The sequence below is a fragment of the Oxyura jamaicensis genome, chromosome 7, assembly GCF_011077185.1.
Source record: "Oxyura jamaicensis isolate SHBP4307 breed ruddy duck chromosome 7, BPBGC_Ojam_1.0, whole genome shotgun sequence".
NCBI lineage: Eukaryota > Metazoa > Chordata > Aves > Anseriformes > Anatidae > Oxyura > Oxyura jamaicensis.
In genome coordinates this window covers 6,305,957-6,333,212 of record NC_048899.1, presented here as the reverse complement: position 1 = coordinate 6,333,212, position 27,256 = coordinate 6,305,957, and the positions used below count along the sequence as shown (strand labels likewise).

Below are 27,256 nucleotides of genomic sequence, written 5' to 3'. Positions count from 1 at the left end.
TGAAGTAAGGTTAAATTTAAAAACAGAGTCCTCCGCCTCTGGTCTGTTTTGCATTTGACTTCACTAAAACTTTCCTATTTAATTAGCATTCACATTAAGTAACTAGACAAGAAAAAAATGGAAAATGCATTAATGCTTTCTCTCTGACAATTTGACTAATAATCTAAGACTTGGGAAGTTAAATCAATAATGGTATACCATTAGGCAAATCCAGAACAATCAATGTATGGCCTCACTTGAAAACACACCATTAGGTCAAGATTCAACAAGTCCTGTTTATACATTCTTTGTAACTGCTTTGAGAAGAAAAACACTAAAAACTTACGCATGTGAAACAGCAGCTTCTTTACACTCTCTGATGTCATTAATACGTTTGTTGTAGCTGCAAGTAAACAAATAACCCAATGTGGTTAAAAGTATCAGTAACACAATTTAGCAAGAGTTGGGACTTGGGAGGAGCTGCAATTCCATAGCTAGCAGGATACAGCAAAAAGCTCACCCTCAGAACAGCTCAGGCAAGACTTTTTACCCTGATCAGATAAACGCTAAAACAAGATATCCAGGCCAAAACCTCTCTCTACTGAAGTGCTCCTGGTTTTCTCTGGTAGAGATATCTCAACTTCATTTTTGCCTGAGTTTTCTTATGATGTATTGCAGGACTCGTGACAAACGCTTGCAACTTTTCAAGCAAACCCTGCATTCACAACATCATTTCTCTTCCCTAGATTAAGGTTTGTGGGCAAGATCATTAATTTTAAACATTTGCCATTTTAGAGACTGATTCACTAACATTTTTCAGAACTAAGTTTAAAAAAAAGTCATGGTTATGAATCAGGCTCCTGGAAGATATGCATTAAAGAAACAGTCAAGACACTAAGCAAACATGTTTTGGTATTGATTATCTGCAAGCGGATCTTACATGAAGTACAATTAACATTTTCAGGACAGTGCTTAAAGAAATGATACATTTTTAACAGATGACCTGAAAGGAGAAAAAAAGACAAAACTTACCCTCGTATGTTTACAAACAGGTCTTCTGCAGCTTTGTGAATATGAAATACTTCATCTCTAAACAGAGCCAAGCAAGAGCTGCTTTGAAGTGCAAGTTTCCAAAGGTTCAAAGCTGTAGCATCACTATTTAGGACTCCATGGCACAAAATAAATCCAACTTCAAAAGTTCACAATCACCGTGTGTCACAAACAAGATGCACAGAGACAGTAAGAGAACAGTGAGATTATTATGCATTTTCTCTTCAATTGTTTAATTAGCTAACTGAAACTCTGTATGGATAACATAATTATCCATCCACACATGTATACAAATGAAAATACCCCCCACTATGCTGTAGTAGAGGAATTCTTGTATTTTTGCAGTATTCTTGTAATGAATTACTTGATACTTACACAACTCAACTATTTTCATCAGAATTACTAAAGCCACCATTTTTCAGTTTAAGTCTAGAATAAATTTATGACAAGCCCCATTCCAGAGTAAGCTGAATTCTAGCTTCACTGTAGGAAAAGCATGATACATATACCCAAGGTTTAATCAAGTTCTCCAGAAGCTGTTTTGAATCCAACAGCTTTTGTATGGTACAGGAAAACAAGCTGCCTTTCAATTTTTTACTTTTTTTAATACAACCATGAGCTATTTCAGAAGATTTTACTCACAAATAATCCATTTTTCCATTGCATCCAGAGAGAGGTATTCACATGGCATCTGTTGGAAAAAACAGTAATTTGTAGCAAACTAATTATATCCAAAACAATACATTTCATGAGAAGTACTTTTTAGAAAAAGAGACAAAGTCTTAAATACTGATGAATCACAGAAGACTGCTTCTGATTACTAACAAGTCATTGTTTCATCCCTTTAGAAACTAAGAACTTGAACATTAAATGAGATTCCATTCCCTCCTATACCATGGAAGTTCGACTTGATAATCCTTGTGGGTCCCTTCCAACTCGGATATTCTATGATTCGTTTTGTTTCACACGTTTCCTATGAAACGTTTTGTTTCAACCAACACTGTATTTAAGAATATTCAAGAACAAAAGGCTGCTGATGTATTCCGATCACAATCTGACAGTTGTTAATGCTTATCTCCCCTCCCCCCAAAGGGGAGGGGGATATGCTGTCTCATATCCCAAATGAGACAGCAAATGTAAATAGTTAATTTTTAAAGGTTGTATCAGTTCTGATTTTCAGACTTTTGGCCCCAAAATGCCCAGAGTACACAGGATTCCTTTACTCTACACTGCAGGAGTAACATCGTTTCCCTTCATCAGATTATCAGATGCTAGAAATGAAGGCATGGGCTAATATACCAGAAGCCTTAATTAATGCAAGAAAATCTTTCCCCTGTATAAAAGGATGCAGCTCTACCAACAAACCTATTAATTTCCCTTTTTCAAAAACTTTTGTAAAGCTTTTTGTTTTGACTGTTGTAAAGGTTAGTAAATAGAAAATGAAACGTCCCTACACTGTTGCACAGAAAACATTGCTTAACTTTATCAAATAAACCAAATTAAAAGGCCATACTGTGTCAGACTGTGCAGGATTAAGCATTGTACTAGGTGCACTGATGAGGCTCAGTAGTTGTGCGTTTCTCCACTGGTCAGCTGAGAGATTTCTTCGAGGATAGACCATCTGGAGTGAAATCAGAGCATCTGAAAGGGACTGAAAAGAAGACAGACAAATGAAGTTGGTTAGAAGCTATGGTAATGCATTAGCACAAGAGTCTTAATTCACTAAGCGATCAGAAATTGAAACTGATGCAAATTGCTACATGCTAACACTAAAGTTCAAAAACTGCCATATTCCAAGCACAAAAGAAGCTAAATACTATTTGTTCATTACTTATTCAAGCATCCTAATTGGGTTATTCCCTTCTCTGCCGCTTCATTTATTATGTCCTTCCCACCTTGCAAGCAAACTGCAATGGTTTTGAGCAGATACTACTGGAGCATCTTCATACCAGATTGAGCATATCCAAGTAAGTGTGGTCCCATGCTTTCTCCCTGTCTTCTGTATCAATCCTGATGCTTGCATGAGCCTATGGGGAGCCAGGTCGAAGCAATAAACCAGCAAATTAAGATCACTCAGGGAAAAGAAAAGTTCTCTGCTGGAGCTAATATAAAGGGGTAAATGGCATGGCTACTGCAAAACTGTGGGATGACAGAAGGACAACATACGTGCACTCTTCCACGACAACTAAGTGTGCACTTCTGCAGCATGCTGCCTGAAGGGATCCCTGGCCCCAATTTATACCTCTAGCAGAGAATCAGCAGAAGAGCAGAAATTGGCCTGGAAAATGGCTTTACAAAACATTTCAAGGGAAAGGATTGGTCCATTATTAAAGGCAAATGCATAAACAAAGATGATACCAAAAAGTGGAGCATCTTTGCTACAATGCACACGAGAAAAGATTACCTGGAAATCAGATCTTTAGCAACTTAAGTCTTAACAAGACAGGAATCATGCACAGGAAAGTGTAAAATAAGTAAGATTACTGATTACTGATTATTTAGACAAGCAACAAGGATTTAAAACCAGTTCAGAGCACTTAGAGAAGCAGTTGAAAAATTCTCTGAACTTCTACTATCTTCAAAAGTTTAAGGGAATGCATCAAATCTCAAGAGGACTACAACCAGTACCCCGATTTCAAAACATGAAGACAAAACAACTTTAAAACTTTAGGCAGTTACTTAGGATTTAACTTAAACTCCTGCCAAAAATTCCAAAATAAGCTGTTAGGCAAAGAATCTGCAAGCACCTACAAAACAACGCCTGCCATTACGGGTTGGTCAGTACTGATCACATCAAACAAATCTAGTTTCCTTTGACAAGGCAGGATGCCTACTGAATATGTGGGACGTGATAAACAAGATATACATTGACTTTGGCAAGGCTTCCATCACTTTTCCAAAGGTATTCTCATATGAAAACACAGTCTAGATAAATCACCAGAGAACTGGTGCACAACCAGTTGTGTAAGAATACTAGTTTAAAAACATTTCTTTTTAAAAGAGGCTAAAGGCTCAACTTGGCAGGGTCAACTGAGCAGGATACACAATGCCAGCTTTTGCATACAGGAGATATTATTAAAGAGGCAGTGGTGAACAACCATTCTCCAGGATGCCCAATTTTAGGGCACTCCAAAGAAAAAACAGAAAAGTTGAGTGTCTTTTTCTGTTTTGTAACAACTAGGACAGTAAGCCAGAAAAGAATAGTTTCTTAGAAGCATTACAAATCTCCTTCATTTCAAGCTACAAAGCAAACCAAAACACAGAATCAGCCATAGCAGATGAACCACAACTGATTTTTAAGCAGTTTTTACTCCTTAGTGAATAAACTGCAATCTTACCAATGGGTCCTAGCATTCCTGTATTTCTATAGTTTTCATTTAACAGGGTATCAATCCTCAGCCCCATCCATTATAAGATCTCCTGTAAAATTTATACCTAATAGTCTTGCACAAAAATTCCTGTGTATTTTTTTTATTTTTTTTTTTTAATTCTCTGCTTCTCTCAATTAAGGTGTTCCTGTCAAAACTGGTTACATACTTTACTGTGAGGTACAAATTCCTCCATCATTTTCTTTAAAGGATTTTCATAGTCCACAATCATCTGGCCAAGGCGTGGGTATTCTCTGTCACTAGAAGCAACAACAAATAATTCACTCAGGTGTAGTTATTTATTACATATTTTTTTACATACATTTCCTACACAGCAGATTTTTACCTTGCTCCATGTGTCATTTCATGAGCATAGTTATACAGTCCGATGATAGCCTTCCTTTCTTCAATTCGAGACAGCAGTATCATTAGAGTCGTGTAGGTTATAATCAAATCTAGGTAGTTCTTCGTTAAATCAAAGTTTACAGTCTACAGATTTAAAAAAAAAAAACATAATTTTGGAACTCTCAGAAATAAGCATAAAACTTTCCTCATCTCTCCACCCATTTTCAGCCTTTTAAAAATACAATGGACTGTCTTGACCAGTACTTTTGTTCTGTTTACACATAGACTTTGTATGATCTTAATTTATTCATCCAAATCCCCAGAACTGCTTGTATTTGTGAAAGCAAGCATGCAAATAAATCTTTTCAGGCCCAAGCATCACGGCTGACAGACAGAAAAGCTTTTCTTGCGTGTTACTTCAACAAGAGTTGAACTGTATTTTAATAAGACTCTCTGAACTGTGCTGTATTAAGACTCCAATGTAAATAGCCAGCACATACACACTGACCTGCGACAATCATTCTGTAGGATGCATGCCTGCTCTTCTGTTGTATTATGAAACTAAGTCAGCCAAAATTAAGAATAACTAAAACTAACAGGGTGGCATTATGAACAATAGGAAAGAAAGCTGAAACCAAAAGGTGTTTATTTTATTTTAAATATAAACACTCAGATGTTTGTTCTTGCTTTAGCCAACAGAAGTGATGCCCACAGACATCCCACATATACTAGGGGGACACCGTTAATATTCTTGGTTTTGAGCCTCACATGACTTAAGCATACAGATTGCAGTAAATCTTAATAATTAACTAGCAGAAGCAACAGTGCAAAAAAAAAAACAGTCTGTATTTTGCTGTTACTGCTGTCCATAATTAGCCTGTTTAAAAGTACACAGGAGATTTTACACTATGTATAAAAGTTAGAGATGTGAACATTATGACAATTGTATTTCTCTTGTGTTTGTAACTGGAGATGTCATGTTTCTTGAGCTAAAATAAACAAGTCTTTTTTAACTGTCCATGCAGAACTTGGATCAGAAACATTTTTAAGTGGCTTTTGAAAATTTAAACCCAGAAACTTACAATATCAAAGAACACTTGGCAAGCATCAATAGTGTTCAGCAGCTCACAAACATGGTCCTTGAAAAATAAAAGGGATAATTTTAGTTTAAAGAGATTTAAGTAAATCACTTTACTATGCTCAGTGACCAAGACTGTGTTGATTTAAAAAAGAAAAAAAAAAAACAAAAAAACAGAACTATGAGTTCAAATGTTTCACTATGAAGCATTCATTCACAAATAAAAACCAAAAGCGTGATGTGACATACATGCTGTACCTTACCTTAAATTCCATTACATCAACAAACGTGAAGTAGTATAATGCCAGGTTCTTCAAAATCTCCGATTTTTCTTTCTGTAGCTGAGCAAGCTGTTGCTAGAAGAGAAACAGAAACATGTTTACAGTTCTGAGATCTTGAGAAGACAGCTGAAAAATAATACCTGAGATATGCAGATTAACCACCGGGTCATATAAATAAATTTAAACATAATTTTCTAAGCCTGAGCTTCTGTGTGTCTCTTAAACGCACACAAACTTCTCAAAACGGATCATTTAATAGCTGCTGACTATACTCTGAAGATAAAAGTCAAATTAGTATACATTAGTACCAAAGTAATATTGTTAAGCTCAACTAGAGACGAATATGGATAGTTAGGTAAACAGTGTTATCGTGTGTAAAATTAGCAAAAGCAGAACAGTACGTGAGCACAAATCAGTATGATAAAAAAAAAATGACGTTACTCAAGGTGGGAAAAAAGGTGGCAGGTTACAAATTTTACTACAGAAAACATTACGCTTTTAAAGTCTGAACTTACCAAAAAGAATATCCAGGCAAAGCCACGTTAAGCATGCAAAATAAAATGTAGATACAAACATAAAATACAGTAACGGTTCTTTGACCAGTTCCATATAACACAATAATACATTCAAACAAAAGCAACAAAATAAAGAAACAAAAAAGAAGCAAAACACTAGCATTAGACACTGGTGGATAAAATGGAAGAGGCAAATGTGAATACAAAGGCGCAAAATAGTCCACACGGATTATTATTATTTTAAATCTGACAAAGAAATTTCATTTAATTTCCTTTTTTTTTTCATAATTTTCTTGCAGCCAGACTGCTCACTTAAATGATTACAATCCAGTTACTAATTACTCTCTTGATATGTGAATTGAAGCAAATTAAAGCAATCTTATAACACTGAATATGAAAAAATGCCCTAAGTCTCTGTAACATTTTAAATTAAAGACTGGTCAAGTTAAACAGGGTTATATTCTGAGTAAGAGCAATCAATTATTTTTTAAAAAAATGTTGTTTTCAAGATTGAATAAAATGAAATGCATTCCTTTTGTGACTTCTCCTGATACGTCTACTAGGAAATAGGTAATCGCCATTCAAACTGCAGCAGTACAAGATCTGTTTTCAAACAGTCCTTTGAGCTCTACTTTGACACTTGGTATCAATTTGCTACCAACTTTACAGGTTAGCTGCCTTGTGCTCAGAAAATGAGGCATCCATAATCATTGTATGCAGCAGACAGAGGACTTAATGCTTCATTAGTCCACAGTCATTACATGGCCAAAGTGAATAGCCTAAAATGTTTGGGTTTAGTCTTCAGCCTAACCCCGAGATGCTTAAAAACCTACTGCAAAGAATCTGCATTTAAAATACTAAGAAAAATAGGGTTTATTTCGGTGTAACTAACACAAGTGTGAACTGCATGAATTTGAGAAGTCATTTCATGTATTTTCAATACCAGACTACAGGATACTGTTCAGAAATAAGTGTACTTCAGTGCAGAGGGGAAAAAAGTGGCATTGCAAGTGCACACGGGGCTCAACACCTTTTTCCTAGAGCAATCCTAACTCAGCCAAAGGAAGGGGCAATGCTAAGATGAGACCTTCACAGCAGTAGGGTGCTGTATAGGGCACCTACACAGTGTGGTTAGGACAAGACTGCTTTGAGGCCACAGTGCCCAGAGTGGGGAGTTATAGCACTACAGGAGGCAGTGCTGGAAACCATGCTTACAAGAGCTATAAGTTATTTTCAGAAATTATCTGAAGTTGTTCATTAAGTAAAAGTATGGGGAAGTATTCATTACACTCCCCCATAAATGAAGGCATTGCTGCTGTGTGCTGTTAACTAGTTACCTTCCTAGTTATCTTCCCCAAAATATTTAAACAAAACTAAGGCATCCTTACAGAGTGAAGCTCATTGTTTTTTGAACTTTGAGGCTTAAGAAGGTAGGAGCAAATTTTTCTTTGCAGTCTAAAAATCAAAATAAAACAATATGTCAACTGCAACCTGTTAGGTAAGGATGGTGCAAAAAGTTCGGCTCATACAATACAGACCCAGCAGTGAGATTTAAAAGTGGCTGACAGCATGTAGTGTCTGGGATGCTTATTTGCATTTTTATCGCTCAGGAATGCGGGTGTAGCTCTTTCCACACCCACTGCAACAAAACTTTCCATTACCAATTCCCTAACAGCTGTTTAGATGCATCAGGTGCTATATGGTTCTCTGTTTGGTTTGAGGCTGTTTTCCTCAGCTTTAATTCTCATTTATCAGCAAACACTTTTGATTGCAATATTCAGCAAACATTTTAAAGCAGGATAAGCTGAAGAAGTAACTCCTAAAACATTACTATCACCACAAGATTGTTTTAGCCACGGATAACCATGCTTTGGTGATTGGTCAGATGGAAGGGTTTTACTTATTCTTACGGAACTGGAAGTACAAAACCTACCCAAAAGGATAATGTTTTCTTGAAGAAGGTTAGATTTAAGACATATGAAAAGTTGTAGAAATTTTAGCACTAGAGCAAGATCAGAAAAAATCTGAAACCATTTATATTAAGTCAGTTCTGCTGACAACATACCATCTCTCCAGTCATATTGGAATATTATTTAGAAATTGGGATTTCAAATACCAGAAAGTGAAGCTGGCAGTTTGTGAAGCACATTTTCTGCAGGAGAGGAACTGACCTTTACCAAGTTGTCTTGTGTTTTTCCTTCTTCATATTAACCCCCCTAAGTCTTTATATAACTGATTGAGTTCACAGAGAAGGTATATTAAAAGAAGCAATAAACAAATCAGGAATTGCAGCATCACTTAAAGCTTGTATGAATGCTCAGAGACAAGAGTAACAACACAGATGTTGGCATATTAGTGACATCAATAAATACAAATTTAATATGAATACGCGGGAAAAATATAAGACGACTGGAAAGGTTGTTCAGAGAGCTGTGTGTGGAAAAACAAGATAACTGTCCTTCTGTAACTATTTTATCATATTTATTTGACTAGCAACAGCAGCATGTGAACAAACGTCTTATTCCATGATCCAGGAGTAGATAGTAGGGAATGGAATTCTCTGCTTCTTACATCATTGACATTTTTCCTGCATTAAGCACTATTTGTTTTCTATAAACCAACACCACAGATACTACATTCCCCTCAGAGGACAGCACCGTCTTCATCTTCCCAGCTGACATTTATGTCCCAAAAGACACTATTACAAATTCCAACTGTTAAAATTTGGGGGATACAGGGAAAATAATGTCTGCCAGGACTCTTGCCGTCATTTATTTTATTCAATATGCCTGCCATGTGTAGGGTTTTAGACTAAGAATTTAAAGATTCAATTCTTTGGAACAAAATTCTGCATCTACAAAAGCCATAGCAGAACAATGAAGAGAAAGAAGAAGAACTAAATGAAGAAAAAGTTTTAAATTCTGTAAATTAACTGCAGAATGATGGACGTGTCCTTGATTTTATGATCTCCAATTAAAAGCAGGCTCTAAAGTGGCAGGCTGCAGATAAAAAAGATGTAACAGAATATTTAACATGTTTACTAACTAATGCATTCGTACCATATGATCTACTTTTGGTTTGTTCTCACGCTTCTAGAACTAAAGCAGCTCTTCTTAAAAGGAAATAGCCACCCGTGACCCTCCACAACTGTTACGGTCCCTAGGTTGACCACATTATCAGTAACAACAATTAATGTACTTTGGGGGCAGTGAGGCTCCTCTTCAGAAACCAACCAACCAACCAGTCAGTCTTAAGGGACAGTTTTCCCATTCCCTCAATTTTTCATTAATTCCTGCATTAATTCCTACAGTAAGCTCAGTATGTATTACTGCATCACCCAAAGCATGGTCACGGGTCTTGATGTCACTGTGGCAACTGTTTGTGGAATAAAGTGCTCTGCCTTGATGTTGTACAGATAAATGTTTGGGAGAAGTCTAGCTACTTGCATACTTAGAGCATGAAAACATGAAGGAACTCTTCATTCAAAATGCATGAAAACTAATTTTGAAATGCCATTTCAGTAACACTGAATAACTAATACAGCGTTTAGGTACTAATGAGCTTGTGGTGCTTTTTTTTTTGTTGCTTTCTTTTTAATGGCCAAGCTGTTAAGTTCTCAATCATCAAATCAAAATAAGATTTTGATGTGAACGGATGAAGCAAACAGTTTAAGTGTTACACACATTTGTTCTTTTACAAGTACTGCATATGCTATTAAGCAACAAGAGCCACATTGCAGGTTTGCCTTACCTTGGCAAGTGACTCATAAGGACTGATTCTGATTTCACTTACAGCAGTATAATACAATGATTTATTGCAAATAGTGATAAGATGGAATTGTGTTTGGATGCTGTTCCATCTCAAATTCATGCACACTCACAGGAACAAACATCAGTGCTAACAGGGCTTACAATTTTCAAGAAAAATAAATTACTTTAAAATGTTCACCAACAAGAACTGTCATAAAGAGAAGTTAACATTTCACATTACTTGTTGGGATTGCTAATGAAAAATAATAAAAATGTTCACTTTCAAAAGACTTAGTTTGAAAATTACTACCTAATATTCTCCGATTATGTTAAAGCCTAAGCCACTTGAACTTGTGAAGTCATGTGAGAATTGAAGACAGACATACTACTGCATACAAAACCAAAACAGAAGGTAGGAGTGTATCAGAGCAAGGCATTAGCAGAGAAATTCATATTTGAATGATTCTTAGGAAATACATAGATAAAATTTTAATTGTTGCAGAGAACATACAGTTTCTTCTGAAATAGTATCATCACAACCACTAGTAGAAAACGCTATGGCTAGTGCAAAGCTGAAGAGAAAGCAGTTGTTAGTTGGATTGCTTTACTCACACAGGGCATCGCCCGTAAGCTAAATGACCGCCTTGGGGAGCTCACGGAAGCCCATCTCATTGTGGTGCCTCCAGCACTGCAGGCTCCTCGAGCAGCACAGAAGCTGAACAAGCAGCCATGCAAGGAGAGCACAGCATCCTCTTACCCAGAAAGGGTTTTAGTCTTCCTGGCCAGGAAGCCAGGTAGCTTTGTGGTGGCATACAAGGTGTCTGAAAAAAAAAAAAAATAAGTCTCCCAGGCAAGAAATCCAGCACTCCAGAAAGCTGGAGAAATAGATTTAGTCTTGAGTTTACTGACTAGGGGGATTTAAGTTGCTTGACTTTTAAAAACAGCTGTCGTAGGTGTTAATACTTTACCATTTCCTGGAAAGTAAATGCTTGTTTTTTCATGAAGAAGTATTACTAATACATGAGGCAGCAAAGCTAAGATCTAGAAATTGCCTCAGATGAAAAACTACTCCAGGGTTATCTTCATTAGCACTGTGCAAACGACAATACTAAGATCTTCACTAAAAACAAGCAAGCAACGAAACAACGCCTGCTTATTGGCACTGTACTTGCAGGGCCTGAAAGGAGTAATTTTAAAATTTAAAAAATGGTTTTTATTTGTATTAAGTGTTTTGAAAAGGAAAAAATATTGGAAGAACTTATCAGAAATTAATATCACGGTTGGTTATAAAGCCCATATTTAAACAATTTAATTACAGAAGAAAAAATTTAATGAAGCATGCATTAATGTCATCTAGTAAGCTTCAGCCAAGGAGGGCCAGCCACCCCGTGCCCGCAGCACCTCTCCCACAGGCTGTGCAACCAATTTGCTGTGCAACCAGGTCACTCCAAAGTGAAAGTGGGAAAGGGCCAGCCAGCAGCCCAGGCATACCTGTCGGGAATCTAAAAGGTAGAAGCCAAAACACCAAGGAACAATAAATAAAAACAGTGAACTAATTCACGTGGATAGACCCTAACCCAGGCAGGCCAGAAGCGGTCTCACCGCTTGCACTGTGTTCTCATCTGATCTTATTTCATGCCCCCACTGGCACAAAGCAGCAGATAGGGTTGGATCGGTCAGCTGGGAGGTATTCCCCTATCTCGAGAATTTGAGTGGGCAGTCAGCACAAAACCCATCTGAAGAGATAAGCACTGTACTGGGAATGTAGCTACTAGCAGATCAAGATTAACAGGAGCTGGAAAACATGGACATTCCCCCCCACTAAGCACTCCTTGGGAGGAAAGTCTCACTGCTCTGCTGGCTGTTAAGCCATGACTAAGGCTCAACACCACCAGAAGATATCTCAAAATATAGGAAGGTTTTCTACAGAAAAATTGCTCAGGAGCAATGTGAGTAGAACAACATATGTTCGGGAAAAAAATGCAGAAATCCTCACTACTTCCCATATGTGCTGTTTTGGAAAGCAGAAAGGAGGCTAGCTTTATTACATAAAACAGAGCTTTACCTATGCAGACAGTAGATTTTCACATCCTACCCACAATCTACAGAAAATCTACGTCTTCTCTCCCTCCATCTCCACTACCTGATTGTGAGGTGCTTTATTCCTGCTTTGCCATGTAATTAAATGTTAGCTCTGGCTAAGAAAAGAGTCATTTTTATGTCCTCCTACACTTTTGGGAACGCTGGGACGTTCTCTTCTGATTTGTCTCCAGTGAGCACTTCGCCCATACACCTTGTAAAAGGATACATCCTAAAAACACTTCAGAAAAATCAGACTGCTTCCACATCCCTTACTGGGGAACTTTTCTTCTGAAGCCAATCAAATAAATTCAGTAGAAATAAATCCCCCTGTGCCAGTTGTAACACAACCAGCTCTCTGATCTGACCCAGAATGGTGGAACTGCAAAGCTTTTAGAGGGCTTCTCCAGTTTAAAAGACTTGTCTGAAACAAACCTTAAGTCAATTAAAAGTAAGTATCAATACCAGGATTTCCCAAAGACTGAAAGTAGATCTTATTATTATTATTATTGTTATATAGTTTCCTTTCCAAATACCACTCTAAAGTGCTCCAGCTTCTCTTTGTCAATCCTTCAGACCACTATTTACACAACAGCATGTTTCATACGCTGTAAAGCAATGCTACCTTGCTGGCCAACAGCCGTAACAGTTGATTTAAGAGCTCAGTGTTCAAACTACCCATTTACAAGGTTATATGGCTCAAGACAGTGATTGGAGAATAAAGGCCAAGTGTAAGATCACTGGGACTGCCCTCTGACAGAAGGAGAGAGAGAGAGAGAGTTATGAACTGATGAGCTCCACAGTTATCTACAATCAATCTTCTGGAAGACAGACTACTCCACTTAATTTTCCAGCCTGGTCAGCAAGGATTCACTGGATGCTTCATTTTTATTTGAACTGCGCGAACGTTCACTCTTGTTACAATATTGAAGCTACTGCAGTGATTGTCAGGCATGAATCTAGTCTGACTCAGCAAGCCAAACACTGAAGGCAGATGGATCAAAACCAGAAGCCATGGATTTTACCAATAAAAATGTAAAAGCTATCCATGGTAAATGTAACAGAACCACTGGTTACAAAGGAATAAAATGCACACATTTCAAGATCAGGCATCCGTTTAATTACAGTGCAGGTTGCTCATACTCCTCAATAAAACATGTTCTTCACCTCTGACACACACAGTACTATACATGATGGAATGTGAGAAAAACAATCTAACAGCTAAGAATAGGTAAAAAAAAAAAAAAAAAAAAAATCCAGCGAGCAAGTACTGATGATTCTCTATCTGAATGCAAGCTTGTTTGTTTGGCAACATTGCCTACTGACGTATCAGTAGGCATTACCAACTGTGCAGATGCACAATGCTAACCAATGGCAACTGCTGCAATTGAATGTCCAAAATCCAAAAATCATCCTTGAAAGGCTGTCCTAGAGTTTTCATCACAAGAACATAGCTTGTGATTTCTCAACTATTTCCCTTCTAATTATCCTCAATAATATGAGCTGATGTTTCACTTTTCCAATAAACTTTTTGTCCTTTTCAATCCCTGAGGGTATTTCCCTGCTGAAGGAACTTCTTGGTCTGCCTTTCTAATTTGTAGTGAGCTGGTTTTTAGCCGGTGGGAGAAAGGAGATGAAGAGCAAGGAGGGAAGCTCAGCCTCTTCCTGACTCGGAGCTAGATGCTTATGCCTTTTTGAACCTAAGCTTTATGAACAAAAGCTAATCTCACATCAAACTTGTGAACCTTCCCTGCAACGTGACACAGCTTCTACCACAGTAGGTACCTCTTACGGGTAAAGGTTTCTTCTGGAAGATACAATGCTCCACAGAAAAACGTGTAAATAACTTAAGAAAAGCAAACTCCTGTCTCCTGAGCCCACAGGGAGGGAAAGCCCCCAGCTGCCTACTGCTGCAAGACAATACCCAAGGTTTAAACAGTGCTCAAAGATACAGTGTAGCATTTTGATAACTTTGCTTAATAACATTGCTTTCCTTAAACACAGGCCTGGCTGCCTCATGGTAAATAAGGCAAGGCAACAAAGAAACATCATGAGTGTGTCCTATTTTAAAAAACAGAATTGTCAACATACCTGGAATTAGCTTTGATCAACTTCCATAAATTTCACCATAACAAATCCTTCAACATCATCATTTAAGCTCTAAATTCTTAGCCAACAACTGGAGGACACTTACAGCATATACATTTATTGCATTGAACAAGTTCTTCTGTACGTAATAACCTTTTGTTTTTAAAAAGTCTGCCACAGAAGTTTGGAGAACACAGAAGGACTTACAGAACACGGTTTGAAGTATTTACTGTTTACGTAAATTTGATAAAGAATTGGCTGCATTTGTTAGCAATACAATCATATTCAATAGAAAGAGAAGCAATATTAAACAGTACAAAACATGAGTACGTTCTAAATAAGAAAGCACATCATCACTGAAATAGTTCCACCATAAGGGAGAGTTTTTCTAATTTTGTGTTGGCATTACTGGAAACATTGCATGGGAGTTCTAGAAGGTATTATAAAAGAAACTAATTATTCCCACTGCTGCTACCACTGCCATTCTGCAGAAACCAGAATGCTTAAAGCAAGCCTAAACGTCTCAAGCATACATGCAAGTAACTGCATGCAGGAAACATGCAAACCCCATCACCTACCTCCACTTTCCACCTTTTGAAAGAAATATAAGCAGTTAAAAAAAAAAAATCTTTCCCTTTACTTTTGAATTGAAACAGATAAACCTTTTCATCACCTGCCAAAAGACACCGGTAACCTGTAATCTAATTACCTTATTTATCCCCAAAAGACTACAAAGTCATATTCAGCAATACTGGATCACTCAGAACGGTGAAGTATGATTTCCTATTGCAACTGAACTCACCACATCTGAAAAGGAAATCATTATATTTCCTCGGGATCGGTGTTTTTGTACTTTGCAAGGTTTCTCCTACATACTAACACATTCTTTATTCCCATGGAGACTGCCCCCACAGGCAAGAACACCTGTGTGGTACATTTTCCCATTTTTCAGTCAGTTGGCTTTTACTGATCTGCTGGTGAGGTCTCATGACAAAATGTTATGCAACTTACAATTTCCATGATCAAAATGTCACCAACAATTCCTTCTATCACAGTAAGGCAGGACATAAATTTAGATTTTTGTCTAGGATTATTTCCCATTGATAATTCTTTCAGTTGAACAAAGTAAGTAAAAAGAAAACCCTAATCAAAAAGAAGACAGAATTACAGTATTATATTCTATCTTTGGAGTTAATTCCTTCTGTAGTATCTTGTCAGACATCCAAATCAACAACTGTTGGGTATGTGAATCAACAACTGTATTCCAAGTATGACTGTCAGTGTCAGATGTTTTCTAAGAACACACAAAACCTCTAAGATCCAAGCAACATATGTTGAACAGTACCAAAAAGAATAGTATTTGTATAGCCATTTAGTTACTTACATTGTTGTTGCGTGTTTCTACTGCTGGAAACTTCCTGACTATGAATTTGACAGCAGATTCCAGGTTTTTGTCAATAAGATAGGATGGTTTGGCTTTGGGGTCACCACATGCCTATAAAAAAATACAATACAAAATGAAATAAAAAAGCACAATCATCCATCTAAAGTCAAGTGATAGTTGCAAATCTGAAGACAAACTAGAAAGATTTTGTTTTGTTTTAAGTGAGCAGGTGATAATGAGAGGCAAAGTGCAGGGACTGTCACAGCTGAAATATGCAATGGGAAACAGTACAGAGATGCTCTTCTACTGAAAAAGATGCATGGAAGTATCAAAGCAGTTAGTGCAGAACAGCAGTGAGGGAAAAAAACTCAATCCTAAAAGAAAGAAAAAAAAAAGTTTTCTTTTTACTGCTATTCCTGGTTTGAGGTAGTGTTGTATTCATTCATCTGGAGTTAAACTGTTAGAAAATTCAATCATTTCATCATCTGTGGAGGACTATCCTTTGTGAAACAAAACTAAAAAGCCCCACCACCAATCTGCATTTAATTTTTCTTTAAATTGTTAACTGCAAGAGAGCTTTCCATCCCACAACAAAACCACCAGTACTTGCCTAAAATTCCCTATTTCCTTAAATTAGGAACTAATGTTTTGCTCATTCTCTTTATTTCTACAGAAGCATAAGCTGTGCTTTAAAAGCAGCACTCAAGAAATTTCATTAAATTTCGATTTGAACAGAAGTCACAACTAAATGTCAAGTCTTTTAAAGAGCCTACACGGACATATCAGAAGAACTGGTTCAGTGAACAAGCAACTGATGAAGAACCTACTTTTGCCAGCTGTGGTGCATGCTGTCAGACACACTATTTATTCTCAACTACTCCAACAAGCCATGCTATATGCTTTAGTTGGGAGAAACATACTTAAAAGCGGCATTATTAACCTAACAAAATTGGTGCTCAAATTGTATTTTCTTTCAAACGTGTGTTCAGCTTTATAGTCCTCAGAGGGATTTGCAAAGAAGTTCAGTGTCTCATGCAAAACTAAATTACATGCTATGCGTTTCTACGCAACGTAGAAGAGTGAACTCAAATGGCAGCTCATTTGAACTTTCCACATCAATTTCTATGGCTGAGTTGCAGACCGTAGAGACAGAAGTCATGGAGTATGAGACCGATTCTGAAAGCGGGCAAGCGGGCAAAGGGAAGGTGAAAAGCTTTGCAAACCTTCCAAACTTGTCCTTGCTGGGAAAGCATTGTAATAAAAAGAGAGAAAAATTACATATAAACAAATGACTCTTAAATTCTAAAATACGTTACAGTTAAGTGAACTAATACACTATTACCTACAGCCGAGAGAACATTAAGACTGTCTGTTACTATAGACTGCACACTTTCTACTGGATAGTGATTATTTTGGTACTCACAAACACATTTACTTATTAGTTGCTATTGTACAAAGCTCTGAGTATATGCTGAAACATGTAACTGCTAATAGTACTTCCAAACTTAAGTTCAGGTAGGGAGAGAAAAAAGGAGTTAAACATCACATGCATCTACAGGGGGAAAAAGGAGAGAAACTCAGTGAAGTTTTACATACCTGAAAAAGAAACGGTAGCCAAGAAAAAAAAAAACAAAACAAAAGAGTCATTATTGTAAGTTTCTAGAACTCCTGCCTGCAGTACATGACCATTAAAATATACGCTAATATACTACTCTAATACCCAAAGTCTTACATTTGCTAGTTTTTTCCCAAAAGAAGTACTAAATTTTGTTAGAAGTTACATCCATTACACTCCAAGAGGAATTTATAACCAATTCAGCAATGCTCACATCATTGACTAGGTATGAAATAGTTGCTCCCATGTTCTTACAAGAGCAAACAATGTGTGCCATGGGACTTTTCTATACACACTTTAAAGTCTTGACACAAGTTCTAAAGTAAAGATTATACTATAAATAGGTTTCAAAAATTCAACAACTCGCTCTTCAATGAAGTCTTAATTAATTAGATGTCATGGGTTTCTCAAAAGCTGTGTCAGATGAATGCAATTTACCAGCTTTGCCACACACTATTTAACTTTCTCTACCAAGAGAAACATTACAAACTAAGAAAAGAGCTTAGCAGACAACATATACCTGTGTTCCAATTTGAATGTGCTTGCTCTCATACAGGAGATGAAAAGCGTTCATCTTGCCATCGCTGACTTCCTAAACTTTTCAGTCTGAATTCCAACATTACTTCTACATACACTATTTCTTATTTATTTCTTCCTAGCAACAGGTGTGTTTTCCTCCTATAAATCAAAGGTTTACTATTCTAGAAATTACATTCTATCCAGGCCCTTGCATGCAGATTACTCACACGGAAACGGATTTCTGAAAATACTAACACCAACACCCTCACAAGGTTTTGGGAACTCGGTTCTTTGCAATGACAAATATTATCCACAGCCTAAGTGGCAAACCCCTAAATACATCCGAGTATGTGAGAGACAGCTTTGTTCCTCTCCATTTTCAAGATGGGAGGCTGGAAGTATTGTTCACCCAAGCTGCACCTGCAGGAAGCTGGGCGAGCCTACCCACACAGACTGTTCCAGCAGCTCAGCCCACTTCTAAGAACTCTCCTTATTTGATTACTAGCTTTCTTTCATCCATACATTTTCCATCCGTGCTGTTACCTGCATTCACCATAGCTTGTCAAGTCAAAGCCAAACCTTTCCTAAACCGTATATGGACCTACAGGGCTCATGCTCAGGACAGTTCACTCCAGAAAGCAGAAGGGCATGAAAAGACAAACCTCCATCCTAGAGGACGTACTTTTCTGCACAAGTGAGGAAGCACGATAAGGCACCTAACCACAGTTTTGCACTGTAGAAAGAATAAAGACACTGAGGGCAAAGGTTGTGGGTAGAATGCAGGTAAGAAAGGTGGGTTTTGCTTTTATTAACACAAATCCCTTGTCAATATTGCAATAGGCAGGCACACTGTGGTATGACATACAAAAAACACTCTGCCACATGCAGATCTCCAGCAGCTCAACAGGAATACTGCACTGACACTCAACGTTCATTCTCAGTCAGCCTCCAATATCACTTCTTCTCCCAAGTGGGCTGCAATAACCTTCTTTCATTTCTTATATTTTTTTACAGTAACAGAACAGCTACATGTCTGAGCATTAAAAAAAATTCCAAGAGTTTAAATGGTCTTGGTGGTGCAACATTCATGGCATACAGCTCTCAGAAGCTATGGGATTCCAGCCCCTTCAGGCCCAAAATACTACATGCTCAGAATCTCCCTGCAGCTATCTCCCAATTCTTTTGTACATTATTCAACAGGTGCCAAGCAGTTATGATAAAAAAGACGATGCAGAGCTACCATTAAGACTGATCTACATAATTATTTTTTAAAACAAGGACTTGGACACTGGATTTCTATCAAATTAGGCATCATTTCTTTCCATAGCACTTCAGAATGGTACTCTACCATGACCAGCTCTGAACCAAGTAAGCATCTTTTCTTGATCCGACTCGCTGCATCCAACACTAACAACAACAACACGATCTCTACACCTAGGGGATTCATTACCCAGACTACTTCTTTGCCATCATATGCACAGGTCATCGTACCAGACAAGGTGGACCAAATTCTATCAAGTGTTCAGAACTGTTCCACTTTGCCATGCATTGTGAACTAAAGCAGCATTTTCCTCTCTCAGGAAAACAAGGTATTGTTATTATTAAACAAAACCGAGGCGATCCTTCACTTGAGGCTATTAGGGTTCTTCTATATAATTGTCACTTTGAAAATGAAGAATGCTACAAAGCTTCATTTTCTAGGTGGCGCTCTCTAAGAGGCACCCTACAAGGAAGCACCCAACAACAAAAACGTGCTTAAGTTCTACTTTTAAGGCAAGCAGTCCCCAAAGAACAGCAGAGAATCCAGTACAGCTGCCCATGGACCACAGTACAGCTACTTTAAGAGGCATACCAAAGAGATCTGTTGCCTCAATACAGGTAGAGTTATCACTGCAAAAATCAAAGTCTAACATTTTACTTCCTTGTTGAGGACAGAGGGTGTTGGGCAAGGATGATAAAAGATCCAGCAACAAAATTCCTGCACAAAGGGAGCTGATATCACACAAATTAAGTTTACGTTCAGACCATCGGCCAAAGCCAGTGGCATGGCACAGCATACAGGTACACAATTGCATTGCAAAAAAAAAATGAGCTTTGTTCCTGCCTTTTTTGCATAGACCTGTGACATATGCTCACATAAAAGCACGTGAAACACACCTGAGTTACACCATGAATAAAAAAGCCTAAGCTCCTGTCATATCGAGATTGCTATTATACCTTTCTTTTTAGTGCTAAGGCCAATCTATTCCAAATAATTAGCAGGGCTGTTGCCCCCAAAAAAGAGAAACGGGGCCAGCAGAGAGCTATCATTTGAATTGGTATTTCCTATTTTTCATCCTCCAAACTGCCAGCATCAGAAGACAATCATAAAACAAGTCGTATTTTGCAGCAGTTGAACATGGTTTTATTACTTTGAGAGAACTCGATTTTACTGTAACTGCAGACTTGAGGTAAAATACTCCTGAGCACAGTTCTTTCCACTGGTGGCAACTTTAGTAATCTTAGTCAGCAAATCACTCCACGTTCAATTTTCATTTATGAGTGAATCTGCATTAAAAAACACTGCAAATTTAACCAGCAAATAGATGGAATTTCTGTGACAGGAAGAAAAAAAAAAAAAAAAAACACCTCCCATCCCCAAGCTGATAACTTTAATTAGAAAATAGAAATACACTAAGATTTCTAGCATTAAAAAAAAGGAAAAAGTCCTGTGTGAACCATTTACAGCTTACCACAGCACATTCCCTTGACACACAGGAAAGGCATGTACAGTAAAACCATTCTCCCCTTGTACTAGCTGCTGACATTAAAGGCTTCACCCTAAAATATATCTGTAAGCTTGAATGCTTGGTTTGTGGCTGTATATCCTACAAAATTATACTAACACATGGCAAAGACAGGTTCATCAAAACCTTTGTTTCTGCAAGCTAGGATGTATTATTTACTCTCCACTTATGTCATGCATTTAAAACTAATGAGATTACCACCCAACAATCTCTAATCTTGAAAAAGCAAAACTATTGAGCACAGAGAGGTGAATAATCGATGAAGAGCTGCCTTGAATGCTGAATACATTAGGAAACAGTTCACACGACGTTTGCTTTAACATTGCTGATGAATCCTACCACAGACACTTTGTTGTATTTTAGGTTTTGTGGACGCCTGAGTTTAATAATACCCAGGCTTGTCCCAGATAAGCCTTGTGAATGAAGCCTTGTCCCTCTTAACAGTTATGAAAGAAGATGCAAAAATTAACTGGTCACACAGAGACAAATTATTATAGTTCAGTATTTCGATGGCTAAAATTTAACTGTCCTACTCTAGTATCACTTGGGTAATCTGGTACCAAGTAAATTCAGTTACTGGCGTTTGCAGTTCCATAAATGGTGCCCATACAAAATGTGAACCTATTCCGTACATTTCGTACGTGTTGTTCCCATGATCCAACTAGGATCTGGGATACAGGGGAAAGGCTCCAGTTACCTCATTTCAGGACATCTATATAGGCCTTGAACTTATCCAAACCATGGCTCAGAATTATTATAAATGTAATGGCTATTTCATTTTCACACACAAAGGTTCAGAGTTTGAAGGATACTGCACTTTCACCCCACAGTATACACTTCATTTTGAATCCCGGTATCTCTGTACTCAGAGATCCATCCCATTAAATGTAAGCTCACATGAAGCCAGAAAAAAACAAGACTAGAAAGGACCTCAAAAAATTGCCTACCCTACTTTCCTGTTCCAAAGCAGGATCAGCTGTATCTCTGTTGCTCCTGGGAGATACCTGCTACATCTTTACTTATACGTCTCCAATGGACTATATTCACAAACATCCTCAGACAGCCTGTTCCATTATTTAACTGACTTGATCATCCGGAAGTTCAAAAATGTAACCTGCACTTTTCTTGCTACAATTTAATCCAGGGAACTTCATGTCCTCTGCGCCCATACTGACTTGGCCAAGTTATTTCCCTTCTCCTTACAGAAGTGTTAAGTACTTAAAAATCTACATTAATCATAATCTACTTTTCAAAAAAATCCCCCCCCCCCCTTTTGTTTTTTTTAAGGGATCAAATTGTCTGCATCTCTGGTCATTCTCGCTTCTCTTCTTTGCACTTTCTGCATTTTGCCCACATCCCTCTTGAAGAGCGTGTTGAATCACATACTTAGAGCACGTTGAATCACATACTTTTCAGATGAGTCTTCATGCACGCCACATACCTACTCATACATTTCCGAAATCTCCCCTTATTTTTTGCAATTCAGCCTACTTGGCTGAAGTTTACCCTAACTTCTCCCAACTACTTTCTGCAGGCTTACTGCCTCTTCATCTTCCATTTTCCATTTCAATAAGCACAAAGTAAGTTACAATCACACTTGCTCAGCCGCCTCCAAAATTCGTTAGAGCACACTTATGATTTGGTAGGCTCAAACTGAATTCTAATTACATTTTTCATTATTTCTGCAGCTCCTGCCAGTTTCCTACCTGCAAAGTTAATAAGCAGGCTGGATTCATCACCTAGGTTGTTAATGCAGAGACTGGCTGGAACAGAGCTAGGGGACAGCCCAGTGAGACCTGTTGGACTGCAGTCCGACGACGGGATCTCCGTAAGCGCTCCCTAATATGGTTGTCTGTCAGCTTTCATTATTACAATTTCACCCAGCCGCTATTTCCTTAGATTGTTCTTACAAACAATCAGATGAGGTAATGTCAGCAGCCTTGCTAAGGTCATTGTGTAAAATATCTACCCAGTTGTCCCTCCTGGAGCAACCTGTCACCTCACCGATGAAAGAATTACACTTGGTTTGGCACTATCTGTACATGATAAACTCGTATCTTCTGTTTGTAGCACCTGTTTAAATAAGCACTTGGGTCTATTAATCAAATACATGGCAGGTGAGATGCAAAGAAAAAAATGAAGATGAGTTTCACTGCCACAAAGCTTTCCTTAAATGTAATTTATCAAGTAAGACTCTAAAAAGGAAAACAAGACAATGGGCACGTCCAGTCCATTTGGATACTAGAGCAGGATCTGTTAAGAACTTTCAGCTGCATCTCCTCTGCAGACAATCTTAAAAATCTCTTGCAACTAAAACTGGATTTGTTTTTGTGTCAGCACATGGCAGGGCAAATGAACAGCAGCTGGGGGGAAGGGTGGGCAGGTAATATTCATATTCCTAAACAAAGAAAGAATGCAAGGTGATTTGGGGCATCTGTAAGTGATGCAAGAGGATAGGTCCAGCTGGATTTCTTTCTGTATATTTGAGAAGATTCAATAAGATATTTTTGTATTGTATTAAGAAGTATCATTGCTTCCTTACAAAATCCTAGAATGGCTCGGGTTGGAAGGGACCTTAAAGCCCATCTGGTTCCAACCCCCTGCCATGGGCAGGATGCCACTAACTAGATGAGGTTGCTCAGGGCCTCATCTAACCAGCCTTGAACACCTCCACGGATGGGGCATCCATGCTCCAAGTGAAGAATTTCCTCCTAAATTCTAATCTAAAACTCCCCTCTTTTACTTTAAAACCACCCCCCTTGTCCTGTCATTATCTGAACAAGCAAAAAGTTGTTCTCTATCTTCTTTATAACCCCCCCTAAGCACTGAAAAGCTGCAATGAGGTCTCCGTGGAGCCTTCTCTTCTTACGCTGAGAGCGCTGGGGCTGTTCAGCCTGTTCTTCATAGGAGAGACTGAATTTTGAATCTGAAAAAAAATATGACATGATACCACCAGTTTGTTTTTGCTTCCTGAGCAAAGTAATTAGCTTTTTTGCTTCACCAGGACTGATCATGTTTGAGGTTTTCTCCTCGTATTGTCAGCTGGGCAGGACCACTCCTCTACGATTACAAACACAAACAGACCAACATATGCTGCCACCTCAACCTTTAAGGAACCGCTAGTATCTGTCGCACTAGGAACAACACTGCCCCACCCTAAGTCACTTCCTGAAGCCTGGAAGACAATCTGTTCCTTCCAATACCAACCTCACGGTTCAGAACAAGATCATCAGTGAGCTTCTCCTCTCAGCTCAAAGCTCTGCACTCCCGCACAGAGCCCAGGGTCAAAAAAGTGACCCAGCCCTACACCCTTCCGGACTTAAGAGCTCTGCAGACTGGAAATTTCTCCATGCTCTGCCCATCACGTAAGAGGCTTTTCTACTAAGTTTTGGTTTATAATGGTAAAGATAAGGGCAATTAAAGCCCTTGCAAATATTTTTTCTCTTCTTTACCTGTTATTTAGGTTTGGTTTTGCAGTTTGTATCTAAGAGTCTGTTGTAGAGTCTCATTTTTCAGATACTGTGCGATGGTGAGAGGTGTGCATCTTGTACTGATGCCTTTTTAAGAAAAAAATTTGCACAAAAGTTAAAACCTTTATCATAACTGCTAGCAAAGCAATTAACATTAAGTAACAGACTCAACATTTTTGATTAACATATACTGCAAATAATTCAAAACCATAACTTTTATCCTGAACACTTCAAAGTAGCGTGACGTTCTGCTCTGACATTCATCAAAATCATACTCTCTTGATTTGCTCTAAGTCTATGGTTCAGGTATTCTAACATGAAATCTCTTATTGCAAATACTTTCTGTTATCCACATAGTTTATAAACAAGCAAACCCTGACTCATAGAAAATAAGATTTCTCTGCAACCACTCTTGAACAACATGCTTACTTTACAGTACTGGCAGCATTCCACAAAGCACACCAGCATGGTCTGTCTGCTCTGACAGGTAACAACAAAATTCAAGCTTCACCCGAGGCAGGATGGCACAAAAAACAACTACCTGTGATTTACAGACATTTAGTTGAAGGCTCAACAACACGAGTGATAATGCAATTGTTAGCCTGTATAAATGAGGATAAATGCTTAAAAAGCAGAAGGAGCAAAACAGGAGAGAAACTGCAATAATACCATTTTCAAATTCAGGACCAATACTGGTCTCAGTACCAAAGGGAGATAAAGACAGCTGAAAGCAACAGGCAAAGTGTCATCCTTTAAAAAAATAAAAATAAAAAAAATCCACCTCCATACAGATCAAGCAGGAATTTAGTCTCATCATCCACTATTCTGTAACTCTACCTCTCATACTTTCCATGCCACTCTCAAAGAGGCAGAAAATCATGCCTTCGGATATTCTGTCTTAAAAACAAACTGAACTATTTCAGAAGACAACAACAGCACAGGAGGTCAGCAAACAGGAAATGGTGAGCAATCAACAGTTATAAGCAAAATTAGATCAAAATCAAATTTTTTATAGGAAAAGGAAGCATAAATATCAAGTTTCTAACTGCTTTTAACAATTTCTGTAATTCCCCAGGAAGTAAAATTTTCCAGCAGTCAAGAAAATTCACAACCCTTTAAAATCTCTGCTCCCTAGACAGCATCTACAGCAATCTGTAAGGCTTCACCTCTCACTTCCTCTTACTAAAAAGAGTCTTAACCATTTCCTTTAACCGCAATACCACATATTGTGTAGTTCTCTACTAACTTGAGTTTTGATAGTCTTCTGTGGAAGAAGCTATGAGAACCTTAAGCAGCAGTTTTGATATAAACTGCTTTCAAAAAGGGTGAAAGTGGGGAAAAAAGAGGAAAAGAAAAAAGTGTTGCAGGAAGCCAGCTATGCTGAAGCTGGTCTCCCAAGAGATAAAACAATTACCAATCTCAAGACTTCTAGGTCTCGCCATTGGAGCCAGCCAGCTACCACTGTCATGCAGTGTTTACTGCAGCTCAAGAAAATAACTACTTGGATCTCAAACCACCATCTGAATACGCAGTGCTGTATGTGGGGGCAGCTCCGGATTTGCCAAACTGTACGTCCTGCAATAACCGTGCTGCTTGGACATGCCTCCCATCTGCGTATGCAAGACCTAAGCAGTTTTGGACTCGGTTCATGGCATTTGCAGGAAAAACTGCTGTCACCTCCAGTGCTGACGCTCCCACACTGAGAGCCCATCCACTCGCACCACTTCACCGACACCGGCAGAGCTTCCATATGGACAAACCTGTGCAGGGCTCCGTCAGCCAAACACGGCAGTGGAACCCTGCCTGTAGGCACTGGACCATGTACCGTAAGCATCCCCAAACCAGTAATCAAACAGAGCCCACACTTACAGTTTTCAAAACACAGCTATATGTCACAAAGTCTGGCTTCTCCTGCCTCTTTTCCTGCCTTCTTCCCATAAAGCACGGCCATGCCAGCCGAAGGCCTCGCTCAGGCAAAATTCCACTGGGCTGGGCTTTTTTTCAGCTGACATTTCTCTTGAAGCACAACAAACACACACACAAGTGACTTCAACATTTTGATGTTTCTCCCCACAAATAGGGAATCGTTACCATTGATAAGTTGCTGCAATTTTCCAACATGAAAAACTGCAAGCTAAAAGGAACCTCATTTCTATTTCTGGAAGATAGCAGCTAGCAATATTTTAGTCAGAATAGTTGATTTATGCTAGTGAAGATCTGCAGAAACACTTAAGTGCCCCTAACTAAAGGAATTGCTTTGGATTAGCACTGACTTTGGAATACCACAACCCTTCTTTTTTTTCATGGAAACACCTGCTTGAGTCAGATCAGCCCGGTGCTTGGGACAGCCAAGCAGCCCTCCTGGAGCAGAGGGCTCCCGTGGGAGTGGGGCAGCTTGGCAGAGCACAGCCCTCAGCCCCAGCCTGCTGGGAAGCAGGGTGCAGAGCTCTCCGTGGGTAAGCGGGAGCTGCAACCCCCTGGGCTGTCCCTGACGCTTGATGGTGCCCAGCTCGGGGCCTCCTCACCCGCCTCGCGCTGCAGCAGCGTAACTGCACGGGCATTTTGACTCGCTCAGCCTGTGAGGGCTCGCTCCTTGCTCGACCGCAGCGGCTGAAGTTTTCTTTGACGCAGGATGAACAGCCTCGGAAGTGATCACCGCGTCCGAGGCCGGGCTGCACAACCAGGGCTGAAAATCCCCCGGCGGAGCCGCATTACGCAAACACGGGCGTTCACACGGGGCGCTGCCACCGGCACACCGAGACGGGCAGGCCGGGCCGGGCGGGGGCCGGCGGCCCAGCGGGGCCAGCCCCCTCCCGCGGCCTCCCCGGCCGACGCCGAAGCCGGGAACCCCCGGGGAGCCCCGGGAGCCCTCCCGCAGCCCCCTGCCCGCCGCAGTCGCCGCGACGGGGCTAGGGGCCGGGCCTAGGCCCCGCGGCGGCGGCTGGGGGGC

The 27,256-nt window shown here is 39.1% G+C and overlaps 2 protein-coding genes across 6 annotated transcripts in view; one reads left to right on the top strand and one right to left on the bottom strand.

Annotated features, from left to right (window-relative positions):
* The window catches only part of NCKAP1 (NCK associated protein 1), a 59,626-nt gene extending 33,367 nt beyond the window's left edge, over nucleotides 1-26,259 (bottom strand). Inside the window, exons 1-10 of one of the 5 annotated variants that reach the window (XM_035330952.1) lie at nucleotides 26,176-26,259; nucleotides 15,917-16,027; nucleotides 6,084-6,176; nucleotides 5,825-5,881; nucleotides 4,744-4,886; nucleotides 4,567-4,657; nucleotides 2,543-2,680; nucleotides 1,672-1,720; nucleotides 1,012-1,168; nucleotides 326-382 (exon numbers count right to left, since the gene is read on the bottom strand). In XM_035330952.1, coding sequence (XP_035186843.1) covers nucleotides 326-382; nucleotides 1,012-1,168; nucleotides 1,672-1,720; nucleotides 2,543-2,680; nucleotides 4,567-4,657; nucleotides 4,744-4,886; nucleotides 5,825-5,881; nucleotides 6,084-6,176; nucleotides 15,917-16,027; nucleotides 26,176-26,244 — 965 coding nt within the window. In that variant the 5' untranslated portion in view covers nucleotides 26,245-26,259. Of the gene's footprint in view, nucleotides 1-325; nucleotides 383-1,011; nucleotides 1,169-1,671; nucleotides 1,721-2,542; nucleotides 2,681-4,566; nucleotides 4,658-4,743; nucleotides 4,887-5,824; nucleotides 5,882-6,083; nucleotides 6,177-15,916; nucleotides 16,028-17,057; nucleotides 17,091-17,139; nucleotides 17,281-26,175 lie in introns of those variants that run through there. The other 4 variants (XM_035330953.1, XM_035330954.1, XM_035330955.1 and 1 more) reach the window with 4 other exon arrangements.
* An 809-nt stretch (nucleotides 26,260-27,068) lies between these two features.
* The window catches only part of DUSP19 (dual specificity phosphatase 19), a 22,527-nt gene continuing 22,339 nt past the window's right edge, over nucleotides 27,069-27,256 (top strand). The window contains exon 1 of the mRNA XM_035330957.1: nucleotides 27,069-27,097. The gene's annotated coding sequence lies outside the window, so the exon portion shown is untranslated. The remainder of the gene's footprint in view (nucleotides 27,098-27,256) is intronic.